Source organism: Pristiophorus japonicus, chromosome 8, assembly GCF_044704955.1.
Source record: "Pristiophorus japonicus isolate sPriJap1 chromosome 8, sPriJap1.hap1, whole genome shotgun sequence".
Taxonomy (NCBI): domain Eukaryota; kingdom Metazoa; phylum Chordata; class Chondrichthyes; family Pristiophoridae; genus Pristiophorus; species Pristiophorus japonicus.
Window position 1 is genome coordinate 133,462,769 of NC_091984.1, and position 19,883 is coordinate 133,482,651.

A 19,883-nucleotide genomic window follows, 5' to 3' on the forward strand; every position below is an offset into this window, starting at 1 on the left:
GAATAAAACCCTCCCATAGTTACCTCACTATGACTGCCATTCAATCAAGTATTGAAAGGGCTAAGAAGAATGCCAGAAGAGGGGGAGGATATGATATCCCTGCCAATCCCTGGGCTCCCCATGTCCTGCACGGACTGTGGCTGAGAGGGTGGAGTTGACACGATCCGACACTTGTATCAGCTCTGCTCTGAGCCAGTCATTAGAGGGGCAAAACAGTGGTTGACTGACATTTCTCCTGCTGACCTGCCCTTTTGTTGCAATTTAGGAGAAGTCTTAGATGCAAACCCAGACAATCAACTCTCGATGGCATCATGGTGAGGGCTGATCATGCTGGGAAAATTACATTTCCATTTTCACCCACGGTCAGCATCAAGGAATCACAGGTCAGGTACAAAGTAAAGCTCTTTCTGTTCTGTCTCAACCCAGCTCATTTAGCTCAGAAAACCATTTCTTACTGCTCTCGGCTGAGCAACATTCAAAGCATTACCCAGTCTCCTGAACAGTTTTTAAACTGAGGTCACAATTTCAATAGATTATTCTTGAGTCATGAACAGTAGGATAATTGCCATTTAGTAAGCATTACACATTTTGTTGCAGCATTCAATTTGCTGATCTTAGCTGGAGTCCAGTTTACTACAGTAATCGCACTGTGCAAAAAAGGCTTTTTAAATGTCAATGCCTCAATTGGACCCAGCTTGCTTCTCACTTAGCCCTCTCATATCATTCAAAACTTCAAATCGTAGTGCATATGGGCAGGCACCCAAGCTTGTGCACCTGCAGCAGCATCAAGTTTTGAGTGAGACAAGACCAAACCACACAGTGGGCTCAACTTTCCCCAGTGATTTGCGCCACTTTTTTGGAGCAGGCTGCTTTTTCTGGCCGAACTTAAAAATCCCCAGTTTCCCCAATCAATTTGCACCAGCGTAACTCTAGTTACATTTTTTTTGAGGTAAGTTTTTTTTTCTCAAAAGGGGGCATAACCAGCTACCTACGCCAATTCTGGCCATTTAGTGAACTTTGGCCAGCTGATAGTTACTCCATTTCTGCCAGCTTATGCGGCCTCGTGAGAAAACCCTTGTGGAGAGTTAAAGAAATCGGCGGAGGTAAGTACATCGGAGGCCACTGATGACGGGAAGCGGAGCGGACTGGGGCCGGCACTCACTCGGACCGGAGAGACTCGGCCGGGGAGGGAGCAAACAAACTGGAACTCACTCGTGGGCCACAGCAGAACACCGGGAAGGCACGCACTCGGGACCAGAGAGGCTCAGCAGGGGAGGGAGCAAACTAACCGGCACTCACTCGGGGGGAAACAGCGGAGCGGGACCGGCACGCACTCGGAGGCCACAGTGAACTAGGAAGGTACTTACTCGGGGGCTACAGCGGACCAAGAAGGCACCTCACTCAGGAACCGGAGAGGGTCGCAGACAGCCGATCTGAAGGCTTGGTGCCCGGGGGGGTGGGGAAGAGAGAGAGAGAGAGAGAGAGAGAGAGAGGTCACAAGACTCAAGGTGTGGGGGGGGGGGGGGGGGTGGAAGAGGAGAGAGGGGAAAAGATACAAGGCTGTTGGCTCTACTGCGCATGCGCGGCAATTTCAGCGACGTCAGGAACGTCAGTTTTTTTCCCTGCGCGTGTGTAGAAGGCCCGGCTACTTTTTCCGGCGCGGACCGCAGGCTCCACCCCCCAAGGCGACTGGCCAACTGCGCGGCTCCAGATTACAGCACAAACATCGGGGAAACTTCGGACATGTTTTTCTGGCGCATTTCTGGACCTAAATAAGTGTCGCAACTCTGGCAATACGCCAGAAAACAGGCTTGGGGAAAATTGAGCCCAGTGTGCGCAGCTTGCTTCCTCCGATTCTCATTCCTGCACTCGACTTAGTTGCCAATGCAAGTCTATCAACACAGGTCGGAGTACCAGAATCACCAACTAGTGTCAATTCAGTCACTTTCCTGGTTGGAATGTATAGAATGATAGAAACTTGCAGCACAACAGGGGGTCTTTCAGCCCATTGTGCCTCTTTGAAAGAGCAGCCGTGTTTAGTCCCACAACCCCACATTTTGTCTGTAACCCTGCAAGTTCCTCATCCTCAAGTACCTGTCCAACTCTCTTTTAAAGTTATTTGTGGAATCACCTTCCACCACCTTTTCAGGTCGAGTGTTCTGTATCCCGACGATTCAGTGTGACTTCTCATCTTTTGCTAAAGATTTTAAATCTACAACCTCTATTTAACGCAGAAAAGTATGGTGATACATTTTGGTAGGAAAAACAAGGAGAGGCAATATAAACTAAATGGTACAATTCTTAAGTGGGTGCATGAGCAGAGAGACCCAAGGGTATATGTGCACAGATCTTTAAAAGTGGCAGGGCAGGTTGAGAAAGCGGTTAAAAAAGCATACGGGATCCTGGGCTTCATGAATAGAAACATAGGGTACAAAAGCAAGGAAATGATGATGAACCTTTATGAAACACTGGTTCAGCCTGAACTGGAGTACTGTATCCAATTTCTGGGCACCACACTTTAGGAAGGATGTGAAGGCCTTGGAGGGAGTACGGAAAAGATTTACGAGAAAGATTACAGAGATGAGGGACTTTAGTTACGTGGATAGATTGGAGAAGCTGGGGTTGTTTTCCTTAGAAAAGAGAAGGTTGAGAGGAGATTTGATAGAGATTTCAAAATCATGGGGGGGTCTGGACAGAGTAGATAGAGAGAGCAGTTCCGATTGGCAAAAGGGTCGAGAACCAAAGGACACAGATTTAAGATGATTGGCAGAAGAACCAAAGGCGACATGAGGAAAAATAGAATTTATCCAGTGAGTGGTTATGATCTGGAATTCCCTTCCTAAACCACTCCGTCTCTCTGCCTCTTTTTCCTCCTTTAGGATGTTCATTAAAAGCTACCTATTTGACCAAGCTTTTGGTCAGCTGTTTGAATATCTCCTTATGTAGCTTGGCTTTGTAGATTTTGTTTTATAATGCTTCTGTGAAGCGCCTTGGGATGTTATACTGTGTTAAAGGCACTACTTAAATAAGTATGTAACCTTTAGAACTGCTGACCGAGGGCCTTACGGCTCTTTGTCGACCGGCGCGCACACGATGGGCCGAAATGGCCTCCTTCTGCGCTGTAAATTTCTATGTTTACAGAAATTGTTATTGTTGTTCAGAGAAGATGGAAATATTGGCTTTCTTCTGACTGAGTCAGTCTCAACTCAGATTTCCTTGGGCCATAAAGCACAAAAACATCTCCAACTGGCACAGAATCAGCAGCATCACTCAGAACTTACAGGAAGTCTGCTGTTCAAAATGGGACAGAACAAATGAGTTTTATGCTAAAGTTAAGTGAGTGATAGCTGATCTGGAAATGTTCAATGCACAGTGAATGACAAAATTACCAAAATAAAAGGTCTCACTCGCCAGAACTAACATCTTTCATAACGTAGCCAAGTTTGCTGATGATACAGAGATGGGAGGAAAAGCAGTGTCTGAGGAGGACACAATCTGCAAGTGAGTGGGCAAAAATTTGGCAGATGGAGTATAATGTTGGACAGTGTGAGGTCATGCACTTTGGCAGAAAAAAATCAAAGTGCAAGTTATCTTTAAATAGAGAAAGATTGCAAAGTGCTGCAGTACAACAGGACCTGAGGGTACTTGTGCATGAAACACAAAAGGATAGTATGCAGGTCAAATAGGTAGCTTTTAATGAACATCCTAAAGGAGGAAAAATAGTATGCGTGGAGAGACGCGAGTCCGGGGTCAGCGAGAGGCCTACAAAAGGCCGCGAGAGGCGTCGGGAGGTGCATGGAGAGACGCGAGTCCGGGGTCGGCGAGAGGCCTACAAAAGGCCGCGAGAGGCGTCGGGAGGTGCATGGAGAGACGCGAGTCCGGGGTCGGCGAGAGGCCTACAAAAGGCCGCGAGAGGCGTCGGGAGAGACGTGAGTCCGGGGTCGGCGAGAGGCCTACAAAAGGCTAGCCGGTGCCGCTACAGGGAGGGCAAAAAAGTAGAAAGAAACAGAAAGGTGACGTCACAGCCAAGGGGGTAAGTGACTGGCTGTTGATTGGTAAGTAGCTTTTCTTTTTTCTCTTCTATAACAGTGAGTAAACTTTAGCATTGTTGTTGCCAATTTAAGTTAATCTAAGGGTTAAGTCATGACAGGAGAGCTCGGTCAAGTTATGCTCCTCCTGTACCATGTGGGAACTCAGGGACACTTCCGGTGTCCCTTACGACTACGTGTGCGGGAAGTGCAAATAGATGTTAACGGATATGATGTGGTTGGGATTACGGAGACATGGCTCCAGGATGATCAGGGCTGGGAACTCAACATCCATGGGTATTCAACATTCAGGAAGGATAGAATAAAAGGGAAAGGAGGTGGGGTAGCATTGCTGGTTAAAGGGGAGATTAATGCAATAGTTAGGAAGGACATTAACTTGGATGATGTGGAATCTATATGGGTAGAGCTGCAGAACACCAAAGGGCAAAAAACGTTAGTGGGAGTTGTGTACAGACCTCCAAACAGTAGTAGTGATGTTGGGGAGGGCATCAAACAGAAAATTAGGGGTGCATGCAATAAAGGTGCAACAGTTATCGTGGGTGACTTTAATATGCATATAGATTGGGCTAACCAAACTGGAAGCAATACAGTGGAGGAGGATTTCCTGGAGTGCATAAAGGATGGTTTTCTAGACCAATATGTCGAGGAACCAACTAGGGGGGAGGCCATCTTCGACTGGGTGCTGTGTAATGAGAGAGGATTAATTAGTAATCTCGTTGTGCGAGGCCCTTGGGGCAGAGTGACCATAATATGGTGGAATTCTACATCAGGATGGAGAATTAAACAGTTAATTCAGAGACCATGGTCCAGAACTTAAAGAAGGGTAACTTTGAAGGTATGAGGCGTGAATTGGCTAGGATATATTGGCGAATGATACTTAAGGGGTTGACAGTGGATGGGCAATGGCAGACATTTAGAGACCGCATGGATGAACTACAACAATTGTACATCCCTGTCTGGCGTAAAAATAAAAAAGGGAAGCTGGTTTAACCGTGGCTATCAAGGGAAATCAGGGATAGTATTAAAGCCAAGGAAGTGGCATACAAATTGGCCAGAAATAGCAGCGAACCTGGGGACTGGGAGAAATTTAGAACTCAGCAGAGGAGGACAAAGGGTTTGATTAGGGCAGAGAAAATAGAGTACGAGAGGAAGCTTGCAGGGAACATTAAGACGGACTGCAAAAGTTTCTATAGATATGTAAAGAGAAAAAGGTTAGTAAAGACAAACGTAGGTCCCATGCAGTCAGAATCAGGGGAAGTCATAACGGGGAACAAAGAAATGGCAGACCAATTGAACAAATACTTTGGTTCGGTATTCACTAAGGAGGTCACAAACAACCTTCCGGATATAAAAGGGGTCAGAGGGTCTAGTAAGAAGGAGGAACTGAGGGAAGTCCTTATTAGTCGGGAAATTGTGTTGGGGAAATTGATGGGATTGAAGGCCAATTAATCCCCAGGGCCTGATGGACTGCATCCCAGAGTACTTAAGGAGGTGGCCTTGGAAATAGCAGATGCATTGACAGTCATTTTCCAACATTCCATAGACTCTGGATCAGTTCCTATCGAGTGGAGGGTAGCCAATGTAACCCCATTTTTTAAAAAAGGAGGGAGAGAGAAAACAGGGAATTATAGACCGGTCAGCCTGACCTCAGTAGTGGGTGAAATTATGGAATCAATTATTAAGGATGTCACAGCAGCGCATTTGGAAAGAGGTGACATGATAGGTCCAAGTCAGCATGGATTTGTGAAAGGGAAATCATACTTGACAAATCTTCTGGAATTTTTTGAGGATGTTTCCAGTCGAGTGGACAAGGGCGAACCAGTTGATGTGGTATATTTGGACTTTCAGAAGGCTTTCGACAAGGTCCCACACAAGAGATTAATGTGCACAGTTAAAGCACATGGGATTGGGGGTAGTGTGCTGACATGGATTGAGAACTGGTTGTCAGACAGGAAGCAAAGAGTAGGAGCAAATGGGTACTTTTCAGAATGGCAGGCAGTGACTAGTGGGATACCGCAAAGTTCTGTGCTGGGACCCCAGCTGTTTACATTGTACATTAATGATTTGGACGAGGAGATTAAATGTAGTAAGTTGGGTGGCAGTGTGAGCTGCGAGGAGGATGCTATGAGGCTGCAGAGTGACTTGGATAGGTTAGGTGAGTGGGCAAATGCATGGCAGATGAAGTATAATGTGGATAAATGTGAGGTTATCCACTTTGGTGGTAAAAACAGAGAGACAGACTATTATCTGAATGGTGTCAGATTAGGAAAAGGGGAGGTGCAACGAGACCTGGGTGTCATGGTACATCAGTCATTGAAGGTTGGCATGCAGGTACAGCAGGCTGTTAAGAAAGCAAATGGCATGTTGGCCTTCATAGTGAGGGGATTTGAGTACAGGGGCAGGGAGGTATTGCTGCAGTTGTACAGGGCCTTGGTGAGGCCACATCTGGAATATTGTGTACAGTTTTGGTCTCCTAACTTGAGGAAGGACATTCTTGCTATTGAGGGAGTGCAGCGAAGGTTCACCAGACTGATTCCCGGGATGGCGGGACTGACATATCAAGAAAGACTGGATCAACTGGGCTTGTATTCACTGGAGTTCAGAAGAATGAGAGGGGATCTCATAGAAACGTTTAAAATTCTGACGGGTTAAGACAGGTTAGATGCAGGAAGAATGTTCCCAATGTTGGGGAATCCAGAACCAGGGGTCACAGTCTAAGGATAAGGGGTAAGCCATTTAGGACCGAGATGAGGAGAAACTTCTTCACCCAGAGAGTGGTGAACCTGTGGAATTCTCTACCACAGAAAGTTGTTGAGGCCAATTCACTAAATATATTCAAAAAGGAGTTAGATATAGTCCTTACTACTAGGGGGAATCAAGGGGTATGGCGAGAAAGCAGGAATGGGATACTGAGGTTGCATGTTCAGCCATGAACTCATTGAATGGCGGTGCAGGCTCAAAGGGCCGAATGGCCTACTCCTGCACCTATTTTCTATGTTTCTAGGTACAGCAAGTGATAAGGAAGGCCAATGGAATCTTGGCCTTTATTGCAATGGGGATGGAATATAAAAGCAGGAAGTCTTGCTGCAGCTATACAAGGTATTGATGAGGCCACACCTGGAATACTCTGTGCAGTTTTGGTTTCCATATTTACGAAAGGATATACTTGCTTTGGAGGCAGTTCGGAGAAGGTTCACTAGGTTGATTCTGGAGATGAGGGGTTGACTTATGAGGAAAGGTTGAGTAGGTTGGGCCTCCACTCATTGGAAGAATGAGGAGTGATCTTATCAAAACATATAAGATTGAGAGGGCTTGATAAGGTGGATGCAGAGAGGATGCTTCCACTGATAAGGGAGACTAGAACTAGAGGGCATGATCTTAGAATAAGGGGCCGCCCATTTAAAACTGAGATGAGGAAGAATTTTTTCTCTGAGGGTTGTAAATCTGTGGAATTTGCTGCCTCAGAGAGCTTTGGAAGATGGGACACTGAATGAATTTAAGAGAGATAGACAGTTTCTTAACAGATAAGGGAATAAGGGGTTATGGGGAATGGGCAGGAAAGTGGACCTGATTCCATGATCGGATCAGCCATGATTGTATTAAATGGCAGAGTAGGCTTGAGGGGCCGTATGGCCTATTCCTGCTCCTATTTCTTATGTTCTTATGTTCTTATCTGGAGAAAAAACCTCCTCCCCAAAACATGCAGAGGTTGCACATGATTGTAATTTTCCTGTACGGATAGTCCACTAAAACCCCATCAGAATACTTCAAGGGAGGGCTCATTATAAATGATATGTAGTGTTGCGTCAGAACAAAAGTAGATTAATCTCAGAGTCTAACCTTCCTTCTCACATCACCAGCAACATCAGCGCCGCTGTCAATCAATCATCATGAACTTTCTGCCTATCACACTCTCTGTCTTGGTTCCCAAATTAGAGGGCTGGCTGGTTTGGTGATCAAGTTAAATACTGTGTACTCACTTTATGCAGAAATACGGCCACTATCGACTGATAAGTTCTTGCACTGTGCATTAATAGAAACTGTTTATTGATGCATTCTACAGAACAGCGAGGAAAATTCTATCACCCAATTTTATTTCTCACTGAATGTCGCAGATAACAGTAACTATCTCGCAAATACTCAACTCAAATTCCTTAGCCGATTAATAACTGCAACCAATGACATCCAAATTCACATGAACATATTCACTGTCTAATGTTATTTGAAAAAGGATGTCAAGCTGTATCTATCAGGCCACTGACTTAAAAGGTCACAATTGAATTTTAACACTCATGATTAAAGTAGATTGATTACTTCAGGAGTCCTATCTTGAAAAACAGACCCTTCATATAGCCTGGTGGCAGCCGAACGAGGGATCTTAAACTTGCGGTTCCTCTCCAAGGACGTAATTTAAAATGCAAATGAACAGTTATCACTGCCACTGTTGTTCAAGGAGTGGAGTCCCAAAATAAATAATTTTCAGTTCTACCAATGAATTATTTTAAAAAATCAATTATTGAGGAGATCAAGAAAGGAGATTTGACAGGAGCTACAGCTCATGTCCTTGATATGTTAAACTCTATACACGAGTAATCCTGAATGCCCAACTCAATTGGTGAGGCCAGAAGCTATCGAACACCACACCCTGTCTGGCTCCACTTCATAATCAAGAACAAGGATCCTGTCCTACCTGGTTGAGTGCATTTTCTAGTGTCCAAAATGAAAGCCAGTACCCAGAAAGCTTAAACTCCTCATCCTTTGAATAAGAAAGATATCATCATTCTTCCACATCAATGTAATGGCCGTTATGTTTATAACCAGCTGCTGCAAAGGCAGTAATACCCGCCCTCCTGTATGGATCCGAAGCATGGACGATGTACAGAAGACACCTCAAGTCGCTGGAGGTATATCACCAACGATGTCTCCACAAGATCCTACAAATCCCCTGGGAGAACAGGCGCACCAACATCAGTGTCCTCATCCAGGCTAACATCCCCAGCATTGAAACACTGATCACACTCTATCAGCTTCGCTGGGCAGGCCACATAGTTCACATGCCAGACACGAGATTCCTTAAGCAAATGCTCTATGCGGAGCTCCTTCATGGTAAATGAGCCAAAGGTGGGCAGTGGAAACAAGGACCCCTCAAAGCCTCCCTGATAAAGTGCGACATCACCACTGACAACTGGGAGTCCCTGGCCAAAGACTGCTCCAGGTGGAAAAAGTGCATCCGGGAGGGCGTTGAGCTCTTCGAATTTCAACACCGAGAGCGTGAAGAGGTCAAGTGCAGGCAGCGGAAGGAGTGTGCGGCAAACCAGTCTCACCCACCCTTCCCTCGACGAATGTCTGTCCCACCTGTGACAGGGTCTGAGGCTCTCGTATTGGACTGTTCAGCCACCAAAGAACTCACTTCAGGAGTGGAAGCAAGTCTTCCTCGATTCCGAGGGACTGCCTATGATGATGATGATGATGATGCAAAGGCAAAACATACAGCAACAGACCATCTTTGAATCCCAATGTTCTCTGTGCTGTGGACAATTTTGTGGATGTAAGGCACAGCACTTGAACAGTGAGCTGATCCATGACCAATCTACCCAGCTCCCCACAAGTCTACAACATTCAGCAATACAAATACAAGGTTAATCTGGAAATGATGATGCTCACATTCTTCTCCATTACTTACCAGGTTCAGAAGACTAACTGCATCAGCTCATCTAAATTCATCAGCAACTTCACTTCCTCAAACAACTGCAGCACTGGGTAATATATGGAGTTTGAATAAATGCCGTTGCACAACTGAACATTGGCACCTCAGGAAGTTACTTGTCAAAAAAACTTCAATGCCTGTGTTTCACTTGGACAATGTGGTCCATCATTGCCATCACACACCAACTGCTCAGTCAAAACCCTTCCATTCGCGATTGTTTGAATGAGCCCTGGACAAGTTAAATAAAGGAGAGTTCTGCATGAAAGGTTGCTGCATAAGTTTAAGGCAGTTGATAACCTCAGTGAAACTTGCAGCTAGATAGGGACTTGGTTGCAAGAAGGGAAGCAACAGGTGTGAATCAGGTTGAGATGATGTACTGAATGCTGTGCCCCAGAGATCAGTGCTGGGGACCCTACTGTTTATAATCTATATTAATGACCGGGACTCATGAATGCAAAGCAAATTGGTCAAATTTGCACAAGATGCTAAACTAATGGGTAGGGTATAATCAAGTCTCACATGGCATCCAGGAAACAACAAAGCAACCTGGACAAAACCTGCAACTGGGCAGATTAAGTGAAAATGACTGACATACTGGAAAAAAGAAATCTGGGGTACACGCTCAAGGAATGGTGTTGAACAAAGCGGAGAGATCTCCAGGAGCAGTAGCAAACTCAACACTTGGCATGTTTGTGGGAGAGCAATCAACAAAGCAAAGAGAATGTGGAATTGTATTTTGTTCAGTAGAACACTGAAGCCATCATGGTGAAGGTGCGTGGTGCTCTGGTCAGGCTACATAATGAAAAGCTACATTCAAGGCTGGTCATCAAGGTACAGTATAAACATCCAAGCTCTGGTGGCCATTCCTTTTGTTGTCTGGACCCCAAGCTCTGGAATTCCCGGCTTAAAACGCTCCGCCTCTCGACTTCTCTTTCCTCCTTCAAGGCGCCCCTTGAAACCTACCTCTTTGACCTTTGGTCACCTGCCCCAATGTCTCCTTATACGGCTTGGTGCAATTTTTTTCATCTCATAATACTCCTGTGAAGTGCCTTGGGACATTTCACTATGTTAAAGTCGCTATATAGATACAAGTTGTTGCTGTTGTTCGAAGTAGCGTACAATGGGTCGTGAAGAAAAGGAGAGAAAAAAAAAAGAGGGAAACTGGACTAAGTTATAATTCTTTCCAAGAACAAGGACAGAAGCGATGGACCAAATAGCCTCCTTCTCTGCCGTAAAACTCTGGACTCCATCAGCTCGAACTTCTCAGCCTTCAAAGGACTTGGAACTGTACAGGGGCATACAAGATACCAATTGGAACAAAAAAGGACTATTATTTCAAGTTAAACAAGGACAGGGGGACATAAATACAAGTTAGCAAAAGGCCGATTCAGAATTGATGTTAGGAAGCATTTGTTCACACTAAGTAGAACAGAGGGGGAAAAGCCCCAGAATAATTCAACAACAACTTGTATTTATATAGCGCCTTTAACGTAGTGAAACATCCCAAGGTGCTTCGCAGGAGTATTATTGAGATAAAATCATTTGACACCAAGCCACATAAGGAGAAATTAAGGCAGGTGGCCAAAAGCTTGGTGAAAAGATATGTTTTAAGGCACGCCTTGAAGAAGGAAAGAGTGGTAGAGAGGCGGAGAGATTTAGGCAGTGAATTCCAGAGGTTAGGGCCTAAGTAACAGAAGGCACGGCCACCAATGGTTGAGCGATTATAATCAGGGATGCTCAACGGGGTAGAATTAAAGGACCGCAGACATCTCGGGGAGTTGTGGGGCTGGAGGAGATTAGAGAGATAAGGATGGGCGAGGCCAAGGATTTGAAAGCAAGGATGAGAATTTTGAAATCGAGGCATTGCTTAACCGGAAGCCGATGTAGGTCAGCGAGCACAGGGGTGATGGGTGAGCGGGACTTGATGAGAGTTAGGACAAGGGCAGCCGAGTTTTTGATCAGCTATAGTTTACGCAGGGTAGAATGTGAGAGGCCAGGCAGCAGTCTGTTGGAATAGTCAAGTCTGAAGGTAACAAAGGCATGGATGAGGGCTTCAGCTGTGGATGAGCTGAGGCAAGGGTGCAGACTGGCAATGTTACGGAGGTGGAAATAGGCAGTCTTTGTTACGCTGCGGATTTGTGGTCCAAAGCTCACTTCAGGGTCAAATATGACACCAAGGTTGCGAACAGTGTGGTTCAGCCTCAGACAGAAGTTGGGGAGAGAGATGGAGTCAGTGGCTAAGGAACGGAGTTTGCGGCGGGGACCGAAAACAATGGCTTCGGTCTTCCCAATATTCAATTGGAGAAAATTTATGTTCATCCAGAACTGGATGTCGGACAAGCAGTCTGACAATTTAGAGAACGAGAAAGGGTCAAGAGAAGTGGTAGTGAGGTAGAGCTGGGTGTCATCAGCGTACATGTGGAAACTGATGCTGTGTTTTCGGATGATGTCGCCAAGGGGCAATACGTCGATGAGAAATAGGAGGGAGCCAAGGATAGATCCCTTCAAGAGGTACTTCAATGCTGTGATGAGGGAATCATAGGTAAACATAGAAACATAGAAAATAGGTGCAGGAGTAGGCCATTCGGCCCTTCTAGCCTGCACCGCCATTCAATGAGTTCATGGCTGAACATTCAACTTCAGTACCCCATTCCTGCTTTCTCGCCATAGCCGTTGATCCCCCTAGTAGTAAGGACCTCATCTAACTCCTTTTTGAATATATTTAGTGAATTGGCCTCAACAACTTTCTGTGGTAGAGAATTCCACAGGTTCACCACTCTCTGGGTGAAGAAGTTCCTCCGCATCTCGGTCCTAAATGGCTTACCCCTTATCCTTAGACTGTGACCTCTGGTTCTGGACTTCCCCAACATTGGGAACATTCTTCCTGCATCTAACCTGTCTAACCCCGTCAGAATTTTAAATGTTTCTATGAGGTCCCCTCTCATTCTTCTGAACTCCAGTGAATACAAGCCCAGTTGATCCAGTCTTTCTTGATAGGTCAGTCCCGCCATCCCGGGAATCAGTCTGGTGAACCTTCGCTGCACTCCCTCAATAGCAAGAATGTCCTTCCTCAGGTTAGGAGACCAAAACTGTACACAATACTCCAGGTGTGGCCTCACCAATGCCCTGTACAACTGTAGCAACACCTCCCTGCCCCTGTACTCAAATCCCCTTGCTATGAAGGCCAACATGCCATTTGCTTTCTTAACCGCCTGCTGCACCTGCATGCCAACCCTCAATGACTGATGTACCATGACACCCAGGTCTCTTTGCACCTCCCCTTTTCCTAATCTGTCACCATTCAGATAATAGTCTGTCTCTCTGTTTTTACCACCAAAGTGGATAACCTCACATTTATCCACATTATACTTCATCTGCCATGCATTTGCCCACTCACCTAACCTATCCAAGTCGCTCTGCAGCCTCACAGCATCCTCCTCGCAGCTCACACTGCCACCCAACTTAGTGTCATCCGCAAATTTGGAGATACTACATTTAATCCCCTCATCTAAATCATTAATGTACAGTGTAAACAGCTGGGGCCCCAGCACAGAACCTTGCGGTACCCCACTAGTCACTGCCTGCCATTCTGAAAAGTACCCATTTACTCCTACTCTTTGCTTCCTGTCTGACAACCAGTTCTCAATCCATGTCAGTACACTACCCCCAATCCCATGTGCTCTAACTTTGCACATCAATCTCTTGTGTGGGACCTTGTCGAACGCCTTCCGAAAGTCCAAATATACCACATCAACTGGTTCTCCCTTATCCACTCTACTGGAAACATCCTCAAAAAATTCCAGAAGATTTGTCAAGCATGATTTCCCTTTCACAAATCCATGCTGACTTGGACCTATCATGTCACCTCTTTCCAAATGCACTGCTATGACATCCTTAATAATTGATTCCATCATTTTACCCACTACCGATGTCAGGCTGACCGGTCTATAATTCCCTGTTATCTCTCTCCCTCCTTTTTTAAAAAGTGGGGTTACATTGGCTACCCTCCACTCCATAGGAACTGATCCAGAGTCAATGGAATGTTGGAAAATGACTGTCAACGCATCCACTATTTCCAAGGCCACCTCCTTAAATACTCTGGGATGCAGTCCATCAGGCCCTGGGGATTTATCGGCCTTCAATCCCATCAATTTCCCCAACACAATTTCCCGGCTAATAAGGATTTCCCTCAGTTCCTCCTCCTTACTAGACCCCCCGACCATTTTTATAACCGGAAGGTTGTTCGTGTCCTCCTTCGTGAATACCGAACCAAAGTACTTGTTCAATTGGTCCGCCATTTCTTTGTTCCATGGAAGGATCAGCAATATGAATTAAATAGCATTGTTTGTCAGTACTTAGCTTGTGCAAACAAGATGGTCAATCAAGAATGTTTCCATCTGCAGTGACACCACACCTGATAAAAGCTCGAACTGCATCTCAACGTGCATTTCCCCCCTGTTCTATACCGGATCTGATTCACCCATCAACTTAACTCATTTAACTCGAGACAATTACAGAAACAATGTGAGAAAAATTTAAGTATTCCAGAGTGGAGTTTTGTTAGTGGGGGGGGGGGGGGGGGCAGGGAAAAGAGATGGAAAAAGGCCAACTTAAGCAAACACATTTTTCAAAATTCTTAATTAAACTTAGTTTGTCGTGTTCCACCAGATTTGACCTTTTCTGGAATAGTGTACATTGAAAGCTTGAGGCTCCCCCGCCCCAGGCATAAAATACGGATTTTTTGCTCGTCTTCTGCCTATTGGCAATGCATACATAATGACTGTTAGTGTGACTCAATCTCACCTCCTCTTCCCTGTTCAAAAGGATCATCTGGCTGTCAGTCAGCATGCAGTATTTCTGATCCCAGGCTGTTTCTGTGTATGGGGACTGGCCACATGACAGTCTGTGCGTTGGGGGACCTTTCACATCTGCAAATGAAAAGACACAATAAAGATCAAATACTAATCTCTGAAAACTTCCAAAAAGCCAAATTTAATCCATATTTTCAGCATTTTTACTAGTGCAACAATTTCCTCTCTTCCCTATCCGTTGAAAACATTTCTGCACCTCTATTTTCAATCCTGTAGGCCTCAGAATATCAATCTTCAGCAAGGCAAGGGAGTGAGCTCCAAGGAGAGAAGAGAGATGAGAGAAAATCAGGTTTTACAGTTAAGAGAGAAGGTTAAGAGGGCACCTGATCAAGATGTATAAAATATTAAACACTATAGATATTGCTTCAGGGTAAGTCAGGTCCGTGGGACATTCATTCCAATTTGTGGAAAGTAACTGTAAAACCAAGTTGCTCGATATTTTTGTTTAAACTCAAAAGGTGATAAATGTTTAGAATAAATTGCCGGGCAATGTAGTGCAGACAAGGACACCATGGGAGTTCAAAATCTAGCTGCATGCTACATTGGGAGAGTTTGAGCACTCGAGCGACAAGCTTAATGAACAAATGGCCTTCTCTCATCATTGACTATTATTATGGTCTTAATAGGAAATGTTTTTTTGAATGGACATGCCTCCACAGTTACCATTGATAATGCCTAGTAGATAGTGTACTTACGGTGAAATGATCTCCCTCCCTAAGTGTCATCAATAAACTTTGTTAATAAAACACTATCGAAACACCACACAAAAATTGCACATCAGCTATTATGCTTTACAGTTGTGTGGGATGCTTCATTCATCACCTAAAATTACTACTCCAGTGATAGATCTGTAACCACCTATACACTCTGGTGTTATGCAGCTTACAATACTCTTTCCAAATACAACCGAAGTTTCCAAGAACAAAATGTACAGCAGCAATGCTAGGTGTCTCTTGGCAGTTCAAGTGGACATTGCATGAAAATTTCACACTAATCTTACTTCACATACATTCGCATGGTAGCTCAAGTACCCCTTTTACCAAATGAAGGACTTCACGACTGGGACCCAATTGATCATCAACAAATCTCACCATTAAAGATAATTGGGTATAAATGTTGAAGCCTGGATCTAAAATCCCCACAATTCGAGCACAGCGGTCCCATGTTCAGTTGGAAATACGTCGCTGCCCCCATTTTAACAGGTTAAAACCACTGGGTAAAGTAATTTTCAACAAACACTAATAAGATTTCTCAGCCGGGGAGAACAAAAGATAGCCTCTGAACTTAACAAGACACCCAGAAGACTACACAGTCACCAGCTGTGATCATTCGGACCTTTTGGTTAATTCTTTCTCAAGGTGAAAACTATCAGTTCAAATGAAATTAAAGATAAAAGCAATGTGATTAGAGCAGTCTGAAATTTAAAATGCATTTCTAATAGTGATACATAGATCCAAGGATCAGGGAGCACTGCTTCACGTGTTGCATTTTGTGATTGACCATCCATCTCAAATTGACAATACTAAATCCAGAAGCTGATCGGAACAGCCTTTTTGGGGAGTAGTGGACTGATCCAAATCCCTGACAGCATGATTGTTGTCACCGTGGATTTCAACACTCTCTGAGCCGGAGAGGAATTTTCCCAGATTTTTTCCCCAATTGGCCTGGGTTTTAAAATCTGTTTTCCTTGCCTCTCCCAGGAGATCGCATGGCTCCAGGTGGGGAGAACTCTGCAATGTGACATCACAGGTAAGGCAGTTAAATGATCGGTAGTGATTGTGGGCTAAGTTTCTCTTTTCAATTAGCATATAACATACAACTAAATTCTAAAAACGAACCTTTATTTATTTAACTAATTTAATAAACTATATAAAAAGGTAAGCACTTTGATTAACACTAAACTAATGAATTAAATAAAATAATGGAAGAACAGGAGATGTGTTGCTGCTGCAATATGTGGGAGCTTCTGGATGTTTTGGTCCAGGGCGACTACATCTGTGGTAAGTGTTTGCGACTCGACGAACTTCGGCTCCGAGTTGAGGAGCTGGAGTCCGAGCTGCAGACATTGCGAGACATCAGGGAGGGAGAAAGTTACCTGGACCTTTTGCTCCAGGAGGTAGCCACACCCTCTAGAATTGACACATGGTCAGGGACAGGAGGGTGTGCCTGTGAGTGAAGCAGGTAAGGAGATCCAGGAGGTAGTATTGCAGGAGCCTCAGTCCAATAGATTTGAGGTTCTTGCAACCTTTGTGAACAAGTGTGCAGACTGCAGGGTGGACGAGCAGACTGACCAAGGCACCGTGGTGCAGAAAGCCATTCAAGTAAACACAGTAAAGAGGAAGGTGGTTGTCGTAGGGGACAGTATAGTTAGGGGGATAGATAGGGTTCTCTGCAACCGAGAGCGTGGGTCCCGAAGGCTGTTTGCGTATCTGGTGCTGGGGTCAAGGACATCTCCGGGCTGGAGAAGAACTTAGAGTGGGAGGGGGAGGATCCAGTTGTCATGGTACATGTAGGTACCAATGACATAGGTAAGACTAAGAAAGAGGTTCTGCTGAGAGAGTTTGAGCAGATAGTGACTAAATTGAAAAGCAGAACCACAAAGGTAATAATCTCTGCATTTTTATTACCTGAGCCACAAGCAGGTCAATAGAATCAGGGAGATGCGTGTCTCAGAGGTTGGTGTGGGAGAAGTGGGTTTCGATTCGTGGGCCACTGGCACCAATATTCTGGAAAGAGAGAGCTGTTCCGTGGGGACGCACTACACCTGAACTATGTTGGGACCAGAGTTCTAGCAAATCGAATAACTAGGGAAGTAGACAGGGCTTTAAACCAAATTGGGGGGGGTGGGGGGAAGGACGGTCACAGTGGAGAGAAATCTAGAACGCTAAAGAGAAAAGAGAAAAGAAAAGGAAGCAATGCAGAAAAGTGATTGTGGTAAGGATAACCAGATGATGTCAGGAAGGGACAGAGCATTCAAACAAAAGAGTGCACTAACAAAGAGAGTCCAGGTAAGAAAAAAATAGCGACAGACAAATAGGGCTATAGTACAAAATAATGTTAAGATGTCTGATAATGTTAAAAAGACAAATCTAAAAGCATTGTATCTGAATGCACGAAGCATCCGTAATAAGGTAGATGAATTAACAGCACAAATAAATGTAAACGGATACATTTAGTTGCAATTACCGAGATATGGTTGCAGGGTGACCAGGGTTGGAACTGGATATCCAAGGATATTCGATATTTAGGAAGGACAGGCAAAAAGGAAAAGGGGGTGGTGTGATGTTGTTAGTAAAAGGATGAAATCAGAGCAATAGTGAGTAAGGATATTGGCTCAGAAAATCAAGATGTAGAATCAGTCTGGGTGGAGCTAAGGAGCACCATGGGGCAGAAAACATTGGTGGGAGTTGTCTGTAGGCCTCCAAACAGTAATGGTAGTGTAGGGGATGGCATCAAACAGGATATTAGAGATTCATGTAACAAGGATACTACCTTAGGTGACTTTAATCTACATATAGACTGGCCAAACCAAATTAGTAATAAGACTGTCGAAGATGAATTCCTGGAGTGTGTACGAGATGGTTTTTTAGACCAGTGCGTTGCAGAGCCTACTAGGGAACAGATTGGGTATTCTGCAATGAGAAGGGGTTAATTAACAGTCTTGTTGTGCAGGGTCCTTTAGGGAAGAGTGACCATAAATATGATTGAATTCTTCATTAAGATGGAAAGTGAAGTAGTCCAATCTGAAACTAGGGTTCTAAATCTAATCAAAGGAAACTACGAAGGTATGAGGAATGGATTGACTATGATAGATTGGGAAGATTCATTCAAAGGCATGACGGTGGATAGGCGATGGCTAACATTTAAGGAACGAATGCATGAATTGCAACAGTTATACATTCCTTTCTGGCACAAAAACACAAGAAAAGTGACCCAACCATGGCTAACAAAAGAAATTAAGGATAGTATTGGATCCAAAGAGGAGTTATACAAAGTTGCCAGAAAAAGTTGCCTGAGGATTTGGAGCAGTTTAGAATTCAGCAAAAAAGGACCGAGAGATAATCAAGAGGGGAAAAATAGAGTACGAGTGTCAACTTGCAAGGAACATAAAAACTGAATGCGAAAGTTTCCACAAGTATGTAAAATGAAAAAGATTAGTGAAGACAAATGTAGGTCCTTTACAGTCAAAAATGGGAGAATTTATAATGGGGAACAAAGAAATGTCAGAACAATTAAATACATGCTTTGGTTCTGTCTTCACAGAAGAGGACAGAAATGCTAGGAAACCAAGGGTCTAGTGAGCAAGAGGAAATAAAGGAAATGATTATTAGTAAGAAAATAGTGCTGGAGAAACTAATGGGACTGAAAGCCGATAAATCCCCAGGGCCTGATGATCTGCATCCCAGAGTACTAAAAGAGGTAGCCATGGAAATATTGGATGCAATGGTTGTCATCTTCCAAAATTCTATAGATTATTGAACAGTTCCTGCGGATTGGAGGGTGGCAAATGTAACACCACTATTTTAAAAAAATAAGGGAGAGAGAAAACAGGGAACTACAGACCAGTTAGCCTAACATCAGTAGTAGGGAAAATGGTGGAGTCTATTATAAAGGATGTGATAACACTTAGATAATATCAACGGGATTAGACAAAGTCAACATGGATTTATGAAAGGAAAATTGTGTTTGACAAACCTCCTGGAGTTTTTTGAGGATGTAACTAATAGAATAGATAAGGGTGAACCAGTGGATGTAGTATATTTGGATTTTCAGAAAGCCTTTGATAAAGTCCCACATCAGAGGCAAAATTAAAGCACATGGATTGGGGGTAATATACTGGCATGGGTTAAAAATTGGTTAACTGACAGGAAAAACAGGAATGAAAGGGTCATTTTCGGAATGGTGGGCAGTGACTAGTGGGGTACAACAGGGATCAGTGCTTGGGCCCCAGCTATTAAAAAAAAATATATATATTATTTTATATAATATATATATATTATTTTATAGATATATTTAATTATATTTATTATATAATATATATTATTATATATATTATATAACATATATATATAAATAATTTGGATGAGGGAACCAAATGTAATATTTCCAAGTTTGCTGACGACACAAAACTAGGTGGGATTGAGAGTTGTGAGGAGGATGCAAAGACTCTGCAAGGCGATTTAGATAGATTGAGTGAGTGGGCAAACACATGGCAGATGCAGTACAAAGTGGATAAATGTGAAGTTATCCACTTTG

General features: G+C 44.1%; 1 protein-coding gene across 3 annotated transcripts in view; it reads right to left on the reverse strand.

Moving 5' to 3' along the window:
• rasal2 (RAS protein activator like 2) overlaps positions 1-19,883 on the reverse strand; it is a 449,735-nt gene that overhangs the window by 238,629 nt on the left and 191,223 nt on the right. For all 3 annotated transcript variants that reach the window (XM_070887403.1, XM_070887404.1, XM_070887402.1), the window contains exon 2: positions 14,560-14,684. In XM_070887403.1, the coding sequence (XP_070743504.1) occupies positions 14,560-14,684 (125 nt within the window). The remainder of the gene's footprint in view (positions 1-14,559; positions 14,685-19,883) is intronic.